This window comes from Lithobates pipiens, unplaced genomic scaffold (assembly GCF_037356315.1).
Source record: "Lithobates pipiens isolate NorthernLeopardFrog02 unplaced genomic scaffold, aLitPip1_a1.2 Scaffold_13, whole genome shotgun sequence".
Lineage (NCBI taxonomy): Eukaryota > Metazoa > Chordata > Amphibia > Anura > Ranidae > Lithobates > Lithobates pipiens.
The window spans coordinates 298,348,580-298,362,430 of NW_027507718.1; the positions used below are offsets into that span (position 1 = coordinate 298,348,580).

At 39.8% G+C, this 13,851-nt stretch overlaps 1 protein-coding gene across 1 annotated transcript in view; it reads right to left on the bottom strand.

Annotated features, from left to right (window-relative positions):
- PRDM5 (PR/SET domain 5) overlaps window positions 1-13,851 on the bottom strand; it is a 292,222-nt gene that overhangs the window by 80,921 nt on the left and 197,450 nt on the right. The window contains exon 14 of the mRNA XM_077476830.1: window positions 10,076-10,161. Coding sequence (XP_077332956.1) covers window positions 10,076-10,161 — 86 coding nt within the window. The remainder of the gene's footprint in view (window positions 1-10,075; window positions 10,162-13,851) is intronic.

The window sequence follows — 13,851 nt, forward strand, 5'->3', positions numbered from 1 at the left end:
AAGGCAATTGGTCATTGGATGTCACATTGCTTCTTTCTTTGAATGTTCACATCATATTAGGATAATTCATTATTATTTATGGTATCTTCACTGACAATATTGATATATATTTGAAATTTCTTTGCACTTAAAACTTTTCCGCATAGGATTGACAAATTATTAAGTTAAAGTTATTGGAGTTTTTTCACATAGGTGTATTTTTTGTTTTGTTTAGTAAACCTTTTTTTCAGCGCAACCCACCCTTTTTTCCTTTATGCCAAATGTAGTATAACATTTGGGTTGCTGCTTTTTCATAGTTTCTTATTTGATAAGCGCGGTTTTTCCCCTTTTTTTATACCCCACTTTTAACCACTGGCCGACCAGCGCAGGACGATGTACGTCGACAGAATGGCACGGGCAGGCAAATGGGCGTACATGTACGTCCCTTTAAATTTGCCGCCCTGCCATCCGGAGCGCGCCGCCGCCGGCGCACTCCCGCGCTGGTCGGGACCCCCGTGAGTCCGGTCGCGGGACCCGTGGACTCGATCGCCGTGGGCATCCCCGCGATCGTCTCATGGAGCGGCCGAATGAAGAAATGCCGTTGTAAACAAAATTTCTCCATTCTGCCTAGCAACTAGTGACGCTGATCTCTGCTCCATGTGATTGGAGCAGAGATCAGTGTTCACTAAATGAAAGCCCAACCCCCCCACAGTTAGTAACACACCCCTAGGAACACTTAACCCCTACACTGCCACCCACTGGTTAACCCCTTCACTGCCAGTGTCATTTACACAGGAATCACTGCATTTATATAGCAGTGATTACTGTATAAATGACAATGGTCCCAAAAATGTGTCAAAAATGTCTGATGGGTCCCCCACAATGTCGCAGTCACAATAAAAATCGCTGATCGCCGCCATTACTAGTAAAAAAATAATAATAAAAAATTATTAATAAAAATGCTATAAAACTATCCCTATTTTGTAAACGCTATAACTTTTGCGCAAACCAATCAATAATCGCTTATTGCGATTTTTTTTTACCAAAAATATGTAGAAGAATACGTATTGGCCTAAACTGAGGGAAAAAAATATTTTTTTTATATATTTTTAGGGGATATTTACTATAACAAAAAGTAAAAAATAATGCGTTTTTTTCAAAATTGTTGCTCTATTTTTGTTTATAGCGCAAAAAATAAAAACCGCAGGGGTGATCAAATACCACCAAAAGAAAGCTCTATTTGTGGGAAAAAAAGGACGTCAATTTTGTTTGGGAGCCACGTCGCACGACTGCGCAATTGTCAGTTAAATCGACGCAGTGCCGAATCGCAAAAAGTGGTCTGGTCTTTGACCAGCAAAATGGTCCGGTCTGAAAGTGGTTAAGTACACAATGGGGTTTTATTTACTAAAGCTGGAAAGTGCAAAATCTGTCTCACTTCTGCATAGAAACCAATGAGCTACTAACCCCAGCTTGTTCAATTAAGCTTTGGTAACGAAACCTGGAAGCTCGTATACCTGTACCTAGTTTACTGACCATAGCGCTTTTTGACACATCCTACAACATAATACAATGGGGACAAATAAAAACAATCTTGTTTATCCAAGAAACCTTCCTACTTGATTTAATAACACCACTAGAGCGGAAAGCAGTCCAGAACTTTAATGATCCCATAGCACTACTTTTGAATTTATGGCTTATTGATTCTGAAATGAATCATTCCCAATTTAAATGTCCCAATTTAAAACTAAAGTAATATCACTCAAATCAGTTCAATCATACTTATATTCTCACAATGAAACCCCAGATATTCCACAATTTAAATAATATAGTATATACCATAAATGGCAGAGATTATTCACATCCCCACCTAGAGACCGACCCTCTCTGACAGAAATGGGTGATCTCCAGGCAAGGGATTTGTACCATGGATGATACAGCTCAATAAAGTTTATTGAAACAAGTGATGTCATTAGTGTATGGACCCTCATTCCTCGCAATGTATTCACAAAAAGGAAAGGTTCCAGTGAATGCTCCCTTCACCAGGTATGCCTGCAGTGGAAAGAGACCACTAAAACCTGGAATCTTGGGGTTTTCAGTGATCTTAATACCTTGTCAGGTTACCTGGGAGCTCTGAACCCTTTAGTACTCAAATTTGCAAATAGGAACATCAGTTCCTGGATTTGAGATTGGCCACACTCCGTATAAAATACTTTACTATGATGAAAGCTTCACTGACCACCAGTGGAGGGTAGGAGGTCACAGAAGCAGGTGTGACTTCTAGAACTAAGGTCAATATTTGTATGTCAGGTCTCTGAAACCTAGGGATCTCTCATTTTCAAACAGTATCTGGCATGCAGGAAGAGGCAAGGTCGAGTGTAGCTTCAGGAACCAAATTCGCTATCTGCATAATAGAAGACCTAAGGCTTCAGAGCTCTTGGAAAGTGTTACAAGGCATATGAACACTGATGGAAAGGAAAGAGAAAGGCGCCTCTAAGTCCAGTGGTTAAAAGTTTTATTACAGCACAATGGAATTAAAAACACTTACAAGATAGTAAGAGTTCATAGGCATATAATGATTTGTCCTCATGGGGATCCCTGCAATCCTTTGTCTGGGGGAGAGAGAGAGGGCGAGGAGGTGAAGATGTCATGTGGCAGCCCAGGTTTTGGAACCAAACTGGAATGCATGCGGCCAATGTGACATCAGCTGAAGGTGGTGGGCGGTAACGTATTTCGGAGCATGCACAGCTCCTTCATCAGGCTAGGTCTGAAAAAGAAGCTGCGCATGCTCCGAAACGTGTTACCGCCCACCACCTTCACCTGATGTCACATTGGCCACTTTTGTTTCAGCTTGGTTCCAGAACCCGTGACACCTCATCACATCTTCACCTCCTCACCAATTCACATCCCCAGGGACTCTGGCAGCTGCAAGACGTCTTTCTCTCTCCCCCAGACAGACAAAGATTACAGCAATCCGCATGGACAAATCATTATATGCCTATGACCTCTTACTTTCTTGTAAGTGTTTTTAATCCCATTGTGCTGTAATAAATCTTTATTATGCACTTAGAGGCACCTTCCTCTTTCCTTTATGACCCTCCAGAGCTGCTTCTTCTCTACAAAGTGCTGCCTTCAGTGCCATCACGCTACTGCTACTAACGACTGAATATTTCGGTTCTTAGTACTTTCTAAGTAACTGACCCAGAAGAAGCATACGGCTAGTGAATTCAGAAGAAAATCAGAACTCTAGATCTTGTTCTCGTGCACTTGTTCTGGATCAGTGATTCCTGAAAACTTAGGATCAACATAACAACCAGGCACTAAGTGGTTTCAGGAGAAGAATTCAATAATGGCAGCCTATGTATTTTCTTGGCACTGGTTTATTTTAGAGATCTTCTTTTCAGCCCAAAAAAAGGGAATATCTTTTCATTGTACTTCTTTCAGGAATTTACTTGCTTAAAGTGGCTGCAATGGACATGGAGGCAGCAGCGGGAGCCACTAGTCAATAAAAACCTGTGAGGAGGGAGCTGGAGTGTGGGGCCAAGTCATACTGTATGTGTCAATTGATACACATAGTCCAGCTTGGGATTGAGCATGCACGAGTGCCCCCATAGCAAGCCACTTACTATGGGGGCACTTAGAAAGGAGTAGGAGGCAGGAGCACTGGCGGAGGACCCCAGAAGAGGAAGTTTTCAGGCTGCTCTGCGTAAAACCATTGCACAGAGCAGGTAAGTATGACAAGTTTATTATTAACAGAAAAAAAAAACCTTTAGAATCATTTTAAGTCAGGAAAGAAGGTTTGCCATGGTCAGGTGCTGCTGCTTATTATGACAGCTAAGGGATCCCTCATTTACCAATAGAGGAGATAAATTGGCATCTATGCGCAGCAACAGACAACATATCCTCTCTATAGTATATAATATTAGAAGTCATATAACATTGTGACTTTTCAGTTTCCAGTAGGTGCTTTTTGTGGGAAACCTTTTCCTGTTACAAGCCTTAAGTAATATTCTTATATAACTGTCAGCTCAGGATCACACTGTAACAATTTCAATGTGAGTGATGTGGAACAAGTGGTTAAAGCATGTTTCCTCAGCATAGCATACACACATGACAAATGTTTGGGAAAATATATTTCCCTTCCCCAACACACACCTAAAAGTTGGAGCAGGAGATTCTTCAGCTTTTAAAATGGAACTGCAGCTTAAACATTTTGTTTGGGATGGGGAACGATTAGAATCTTTATCTAGGTTACTGCTTGTACCACTGCTCTTACTGTACATAAGCAGTAGTCACTGGAACAGAGAAAGAGGAAGAATCGCTGTAATAAGGAAGGCTTGGAATCTTAAGCCTCATACACACGATCAGATTGTTGGCCAACAAAACCATGGACTTTTGCCGAAGGGCGTTGGCCTAAACTTGTCTTGCATACACACGGAACACAATTGTAGGCCAAAAAATACGAACATTGTGATGTATACATTGTTTTTCAGCTCTTTAGCGCCACCTTTTGAGCTCCTTCTGCTAATTTCATGTTAGTAGAAATTTGATGAGTGTTGATTCATGCTTTTCATTTCGCACTGTTCAGTTTGCTATTTTCACTTTTCGGTGCGCTTTTCAGTTAGTTTTGAACGGCCATTTGTCAACAAGCCATGTTGCGCAATCGGAGGAGATAACGTGTTTTTTATTATTGGCCTTGGAGTTTTTGCTTTGATATTATTTTTTTAGTTGAATAATGATTTGATTGGGTATATTTTTGGATGCATAGAATGCACTTTTTGGTTAAGTTCTATTGGCAGATAGTATGTCAAATTTTATTTGTTTTCTTTTTTTAATGCACAATAAAAAAAAATGTGGAGAATAATACTTGGCTATGTGTTTTACGTCAAATGACAGTTAGGGAGTAAGCAGTAACATTTAAAAAAAATACAATGTAAAATTGACAAGGGACACCAACATAGTCATATCTTAAGTCAATCTTAAAAAATACGGGATAATGGTATTGTGGTAACTTGCCCAAATAAAAAAAAAAAAGCATAATAATATTATTCTTGATATCACTAGAAAAAAAGCCTTTGAAAATTTGTTTGCAATAACTCCATCAGTATTATCCCATTAAAGAAGAAGAGAATGTGCGCTGTATTTCGAGATTTTTTAATTTGCCACGTCCCGAATGTTAATTCTCCAGTACGAATGCTAGTTTAAAAGACTAACCACTTCTGGCTTGTCCTTGCTTCCGAGCATGCATGCAACGGACTTGTGTACACACGCTCGGAAAATCCGACAACAGACATTTGTTTGCGGAACATTTTAAAACATGTTATCCAACATTTGTCTGTGGAAAATCAGACAATTCTCTGATGGAGCATACAAAAGCCTGCCATCGAACGTTTCCTGTTGTAAAGTCCGATCGCGTGTACGAGGCGTTAGACTAGATGCCTGTTTCCTGTTGAAGGAATGTCCCCTATTTTCCGAACTCATGATCATGGACAAGAGAACAAAGAGTGTGGGGAATCTCCCCACTGAGGATGTAAACAGCAACCAACATCTGACAGATTGTGATATTTCCTCACCATATCAAAAACTAAAAGACAGATATTTAGCTTGAGTTACACTTTAAAAGGAACCTGTAAAAAATCTGGGGGTATTACCATTACAAAGCAAGCAGATTAGAAATTCAGAGTAAAATCAAAACTCCAGACCTCTACATCTGTTCCTGGTCAGTGCCTCTGAAAGTGTTAAAGCCACCTGATGAGCATGACAGACAGATAACCAGCATTTTCAAAAGGAGAGGTCAGCAATGGTTGCATCAATATTTTCTTCGAACAGATTTCCTCCAGTGACCAATGGAGCTTAGAGGAGATGGTTAGCATTGCTGGATTAATCAGACTGTACAGTTGCTGCAAAATTGTTATCTTTATTTATTTATTTATTTATTGTTTTTTATTTTGAATTATTAATAATAATTATTAAAAATGTACATTAACTATAGGGTGAAGGGTTATCCTACAAATAAAGTATACTACAAGAAGCATAACTTAGAGGAATACAGTATATAGATTCATTATAAATTTGGCTTATCCAATAAGGCAATTCAGACAGCAGTGATCATTTAGAAAGGGCAGTATGCCATTTAAAGACCTCTGGCTTTATTGTGTTAAGACAGCTTATTTACTTTGAATGGTCACTTACAGACACCCATCACTTTGGCCTATTGGGGCAATGAGAGAGTCTCTTCAATACTGGGCACTTTCATCCCCTTCCTGCCCAGGACAATTTTCAACTTTCAGTGCTATGCCACTTTGAATGACAATTGCACGGTCATGCAACACTGTACCCAACATTTTTTTTAATCATTTTCTTCCCACAAATAGAGCTTTCTTTTGGTGGTATTTGATCACCACTGGGGTTTTTATTTTTTGCTAAACAATCTAAAACATTTCCTTCACTGACAGGCACTGATGAGGCAGCACTGATGGGCACTGATGAGTTGGCACTGATGGGCACTGATGAGGCACTGATATGCAGCATGATGGGCACCAATAGGCGGCACTAATGTGCACTGACAGGCGACAGTGATGGGCACTGACAGGCGGCTGTGATGGGCACTGACAAGCGGCTGTGATGTGTACTGACATGAGGTACCGATTTTGCACTGATAGGTGGTACTGATTGGCACTGACAGGTGGGACTGATGGGCAGCGCTGATGATGAGGTACTGATGAGGTACTGATAGGTGTTACTGTTGGGCACTGATTGGCACTGTGATGGGCACTGATTGGCACTGTGGTGGGCACTGATATGGGAACTTATTGGCACTGATATACGTTTCTGATGGGGCACAAGAACTGTCAGCTAATGGGCAATGGGAATGCCGTTTACCGGGACTTCTTGGTTCACGTGATGATCAGCTGTGATTGGTCACAGCTAATCATGTGGTAAGGGGCCTCTTTCAGAATCTGCCACGATTGGAGATTGACACACAGCACCTCCGATCATCGTGCTGCATGCCCTCCCGGGCACACGGCAGCATGTTGTCCTGCTGGACGTCATATGATGCCCAGTCAGGATACCAGAACCACCGCCCAGCCGTCATTCTGCTTTTGGCCATATTTCTCCTGGGGATCACAGGTGTGCACTTTGTGTGCACTTTGTTCTGCACTCCTGTGACCCGTATTCAGCCTGCTGTTGGCTGAGGTCACTCAGCCAGTCCAGACTCTGAAGAGATCCCAACTTTAATGTCACAGATGCAGCTAGCTCAGCCTCTCATCAAGCCACTGAGAGCCTAAGCCAGCCAGTTCCATCCCTTGCAAAGTCCAACACTCCAGTGAGCCTTAGGGTGGCCCTCACAGTGGTGGTGGTGTTGGTGGTGGTGGGGGGGGGGGTTGAACTGAAGCCAGAGTATCAATACCAGAAACTCAGTCTTCAGTGCACGCTCAGCCCTATGTATGTTCTGGTCCTGGGCCATACCGTGTCTTTGGTTGTTATGGTGCACGCAGACACCATTGATTGCTAGGAATCCTTGTGGATGCCACCATCCTAGTGAATGATGGTGCTGGCCTCCAGTATCTTAGCAACCAATGGCAAGGGGTGTGGTGGTCAGGCAGCAAAAATGGCTGCCACAGGTGGCATCCACCCCTGGCACAGCCCTGACTTTAACATGTAGTTTTTACAAAATAAAAATAAAAAGTAAAATAAGCTGAAAGGATTTACAGAATATATATTACAAATTTGTAAACAAATCTAATATAAATCATATTTACAGTGGTGTGAAAAAGTGTTTGCCCCCTTCCTCATTTCCTGTTCCTTTGCATGTTTGTCACACTTAAGTGTTTCGAAACATCAAACCAATTTAAACAATAGTCAAGGACAACACAAGTAAACACAAAATGCAATTTGTAAATGAAGGTGTTTATTATTAAAGGTGAAAAAAAATCCAAACCATCATGGCCCTGTGTGAAAAAGTGATTGCCCCCCTTGTTAAAACATACTATAACTGTGATTGTCCACACCTGAGTTCAATTTCTCTAGCCACACCCAGGCCTGATTATTGCCACACCTGTTCACAATCAAGGCATAACTTAAATAGGAGCTGCTTGACACAGTAAGGTCCACCAGAAGATCCTTAAAAGCTACACATCATGCCGAGACCCAAAGAAATTCAGGAACAATTGAGAAAGAAAGTAATTGAGATCTATCAGTCTGGAAAGGGTTATAAAGCCATTTCCAAAGCTTTGGGAATCCAGCGAACCACAGTGAGAGCCATTATCCACAAATGGCGAAGACATGGAACAGTGGTGAACCTTCCCAGGAGTGGCCGGCCTCCCAAAATTACCCCAAGAGCGCAGCGACGACTCATCCAAGAGGTCACAAAAGACCCCACAACAACGTCCAAGGAACTGCAGGCCTCACTTGCCTCAGTTAAGGTCAGCGTTCATGCCTCCACCATCAGGAAAAGACTGGGCAAAAATGGCCTGCATGGCAGAGTTCCAAGGAGAAAACCACTGCTGAGCAAAAAGAACATCAAAGCTCGTCTCAATTTCTCCACAACACATCTTGATGATCCCCAAGACTTTTGGGACAACATTCTGTGGACCGATGAGACAAAAGTGGAACTCTTTGGAAGGTGTGTGTCCAAGTATATCTGGCGTAGAAGGAACACTGCATTTCATAAAAAGAACATTATACCAACAGTAAAATATGGTGGTGGTAGTGTGATGGTCTGGGGCTGTTTTGCTGCTTCAGGACCTGGAAGACTTGCCGTGATAAAAGGAACTATGAATTCTGCTGTCTACCAAGAGATCCTGAAGGAGAATGTCCGACCATCTGTTCGTGTACTCAAGCTGAAACGAACTTGGGTTCTGTAGCAGGACAATGATCCTAAACACACCAGCAAGTCCACCACCGAATGGCTGAAGAAAAACAAAATGAAGACTTTGGAGTGGCCTAGCCAAAGTCCTGACCTGAATCCTATTGAGATGTTGTGGTATGACCTTAAAAAGGCAGTTCATGCTCGAAAACCCTCTAATGTAACTGAATTAGGACAATTCTGCAAAGATGAGTGGGCCAAAATTCCTCCAGGACGCTGTAAAAGCCTCATTGCACGTTATCACAAACGCTTGGTTGCAGTTGTTGCTGCTAAGGGTGGCCCAACCAGTTATTAGGTTTAGGGGGCAATCACTTTTTCACACAGGGCCATGATGGTTTGGATTTTTTTTCACCTTTAATAATAAACACCTTCATTTACAAATTGCATTTTGTGTTTACTTGTGTTGTCCTTGACTATTGTTTAAATTGGTTTGATGTTCCAAAACACTTAAGTGTGACAAACATGCAAAGGAACAGGAAATGAGGAAGGGGGCAAACACTTTTTCACACCACTGTACCTTATTTAACAAAAAATGCATTCTTGCAATAATTGGACAAAATAATGCATTCGTATACCTCAAAACAATAAGACGTGTTTATGAAAATATTTTTTTAAATGTGCTTACACTAGTATTAAAGTGTATATACTGAAGTGTTTGGAGATTTACCTTCATTAACTGTACCAAATACATAACAGCAAATTACATGAAATATTCTAAAGTGAGGGGAATTCTCTTCTTAGACAGCTGCCTCGTAACAGGTGTCCCCATAGGAAGATTTCTCTTCATCTCTTGTTCTTTTGTCAATTTCAATTTCTTACCACTTTCTGTCCCATTGATAATGATCACCAGTACAAAAAAATACCTGAATCTCCCCAATGGAGAAAAACACAACACTAAACACTTGACAGAGGGTCTAACCCTTCCACCTCCTGCCTTTACATACACTTAAATTCACACATATAACAGTTCCAAGCCATGTAATGTTTTCTCAGCTCACAAACATATGCAAGACCAGTTTCAGAAAAACATGGGTAGGCATCCCTACTTCAGTGACAAATTAACAATAGCTAAGGAGAATGGTAAATCGGGTGTCATATTGACAATCTCATAAAAAGTACTGTATATTCATTTTTATATTTGCACACTAACTATACTGTATATATATATATATATATATATATATATATATATATATGTATTTAACTACAACACTTCTGCTTATCACTTACCCTTGTATGTGTCCGAATGTGCATCTTTAATCCGTCATTCTTACTGAAGGCTTTGTCACAGTAAGGACACTGGTAGGGGCGCTCACCTGCAAACAAGATAAGCATCACAATTACCAAATGTACTCCATGGCTGAAAAGCACTGCCTTTACACATCAGGAAAGCACAGCATGACTATGTCAAAGGAGGCACATTTTTCTAGCCTGAGGTTCATGTTCATTTACGAAAAGAGTTAAACAGAGAGTGAAGATCTGAGCTTTTAAAAACTTCACATAAAGAACAAAAGAGCACACTGGCTACATGCTGGGCCAGATCAAAGCACCACTTCTAGCCGCCTGATGTTTCCTAACAACATATGAATGCATGCAGAGATATGCAAGGCAAATATGACAGTCCAGTTAATGGGTGAATTATGAACCATTTTGTTGTGGCTGGAATTTTTATTCAATGTGGTGCTTTGATACACACTATTCGTAAAGGGTGCTAACATCGCTACACATCTGTTGAACATTTCCACCATCTGGACTGCAGCCATCACATTTAATTACTGTAATCGAATCCTCCCCCTACTCTATATTTAACTAACAATGTACATTTACTTATAAAAAGTACATTTGTTTCAAGTGCAATATTCAAATAAAATTGCGTAAAATAAAGCGTAACAGAGTTCACCAACAATTCTAGTTTAAGGCAAAACATCCATGGGATTTAATAAAACACCACAAAGCAGCAATCCTATGTAAACTGTGAGCTACGCACTGTAAAATTCACTGTGTTGGTATAAGTTCCAATATTTTTCTCCCAGTAGCACAAAAACAAATGAAGTGTCTTTAACGTGAAACTGTGAACACTTAACAATGGGAGCTGTCATTGCTGACTCGGCTTTGAAACATGCACACTCTGGCACTATCATCATCTTGATTCACTAACCTACTGAGTCACTGACCTGGAACAAGCATGTAGCCAGCAAATTCTAAAAGGTGATTTTCAATCCACTGTACTTGTCAAAATCAGAGGCTCAGTAGATAATCAAGGCAGGATTAGAATGGTATCATAGGATTCCTCTTTTTGTGCACAGTAATCCCCATACCTAAAATGTTGTCCTACCTTGCTCCCAAGCAAAGAAATCTTTGTAAAGTCATCAGTCGCTGGCTGAAATATTTTTATGTTCTACCCACTGGGAGAAGGGTTCCACAGTGTTCCCTATTTTACCTGCTTATGTAGGCAAGCTATGGGTAAACATGTTGGGGTGGTAGGCAGCACTGTGGCTGGTGATGTCCGAGCTCCCTACTGATAGAATGTGATTAGATGCTGAGCTCAAAATAAAGGAGCAGAATGTATGTAGTGGGTGGAGCACACTGATTAAGGAAACACTGGAATGATAAAATCATAGCTAATGGAGCTAAAACTACAGGGGAGCATTTAGCACATCAGTCATCCTGCAGCACAAAGTTTAGGTGGAGGTGTCCAGTCTTCTGGACAAGAAGTTCTGTGTTGACTTTCTATAATGATTACAGAAAACAGAAGATTTTTAATTTAAGTTCACAGATTGAAAAGGTAAAAAATATATTCTCTTAATATTAGAAACATTGTTTGCCCGTAGATTAGCTTTAACAGTAGTTATCCTGATTTAAATTTAAATCTTGAAGGTAGGGAATGGATAAAATTAGCCATGATTTCTGAATATGAGACTGGTGGCTGAATGCTATTACCTTCGATTTAGTTATGCTAGCTGGCCAATTCTCCAACTCATACGTACCATAGCTACTAATTCCTGTGTGAAATATTCAATTCTAACATAAATTAATGACACATAGGGGTCGATATTCTAATACTGGAGAGTGCAAAATCTGGTGCAGCTGTGCAGGGTAGCCAATCAGCTTCTAATGCCGGCCATACATGGTTTGAATTTCGAAAGAATTTTCTTTCGAAAATCGTATCTAAGAATTTTTGTACAAATTTAACACTATTGGTGGGCTGCAGCAACAGCCGATTTCCGTGCGGAAATCAAATTTGTTGGAATTGTTTTGAAAAACAAATGATTTTCTAATCAATGATGGGAGAATCGTGCGAGAAATGTAATAAGAAAAGAAAATTTACGGAGAGTAAAGAAGATTCATATCTCAGTACCGTCATGCAGGGATAGGAGAGGGGAATGAAAGCTTCTATTCTATTTGCATAAACTCTTTGGGAAATTCAGAAGCTCCCTGTGTGCACTGAGACGTAAAAATAGGTAGGCTGAGATACTATATGGTGCTTTTACTTCAATGCTATACCTACTGTAGGTAATAAGTGATTATGCTTGATTTAGGCAGTATTAATAAAATTCAAATTATGTTTTGTTTTATAATGAAATCCCATTGCAGAAGTTCCCTTTAGAATATATAACTAAAATAGGGTATTCGTTTTAAAATTTTTTTAAATATAACTTAGTTCTAGTACTCTTTTTAAGATATGCATGTGCAAATCTTAAGATTATTATCTCTCTCTCTCTCTCTCTCTCTCTCTCTCTCTCTCTCTCTATATATATATATATATATATATATATATATTTTTTTTTTTTTTTTTTGTTGTTTTGTTTTTTAAGGGTAGTGCTAGGTTAACCAAGTCCAGACAATGTTAGCATACTGACGGCAGACCTGGTGGTTTGATCAGAACTCTGTTTATCCAGTTGAAGGTGTTTATGTCCCATGGTTCAGACCTGGATAACCCTTATAAGATCCAAGTCCTTGAGTGTCAATCCCTGGTACATACAAATTGTTGGTTGGAATCTACAGAGGTCAAGGTATTTTCTGATGAAGGCAGACTCATGGGAATTCCTAATCTGAACTGTGAAGATGATTTATAGTACCATCATAGCTGATTATTCACAAAGGGAACATATGCTGTATTTAATGTTACTTTTTAATGCTGCTAAAATGTATAGCCTACTCAAAGCATCTACATGGACATAATGTTCACTGCTAAAAGGATCATATTTTTATTATATGGTTAACAAAGTAACATTTTGCTTCCATATGTAGGAAAAGCTAGGAAAGCAAGTATATGTTCCTATAGATGGCACATACTAAGATGTTAAAGCAGTAATAATCCCAAAAACAAAAATGTAATATATTGCAGATTAGCAATAATTAAATGTAGTGGCTGCATTCAATTTCTTGTATTATGCCCTGTACACACAATCAGATTTTCTGACAACAATCCTGTGGATTTTTTTCCGAAGGATGTTGGCTCAAACTTGTCTTGCATGCACACGATCACACAAATGTTGTCAAAAATTCAGAGCGTGAGAATGTGGTGATGTACAACACATACAACACATACAACGAGCCGAGAAAAAGGACATTTAATAGCCACTCTGGATGAAGGAACAAAGGGGGGCACAGCAGACAGCAGCATTGTTAATCTGGGGGGGGGGGTGTTAGATGTATGGCAGATATAGATACACTAACAAATTGAAGCAAAACTCCAGCTCACACAAGTTACAGCAACAGTTTTTTTCCTTTGTGATAAAAGTTTTTCATAAATGAATAAAAACTTTAACACTACAAACTGCTACTTCTACAGTACAGCTTATTCTGTTCAAAAACAACTGACTTACTATCTGGATCGCCAGGTAAAAATAAAGGAAAGAAAGCCTAGAAAAAAATATTCTGCCATCACATCTAAGAATTGGTAAGTTGCAATATATTTAATATTTGCTTTTGGATTTAATACCGCTTTAAGTTACATTTTCTGTCATGAAAGTTTGCAGATTTCTGTAGGCAATCACCCCACT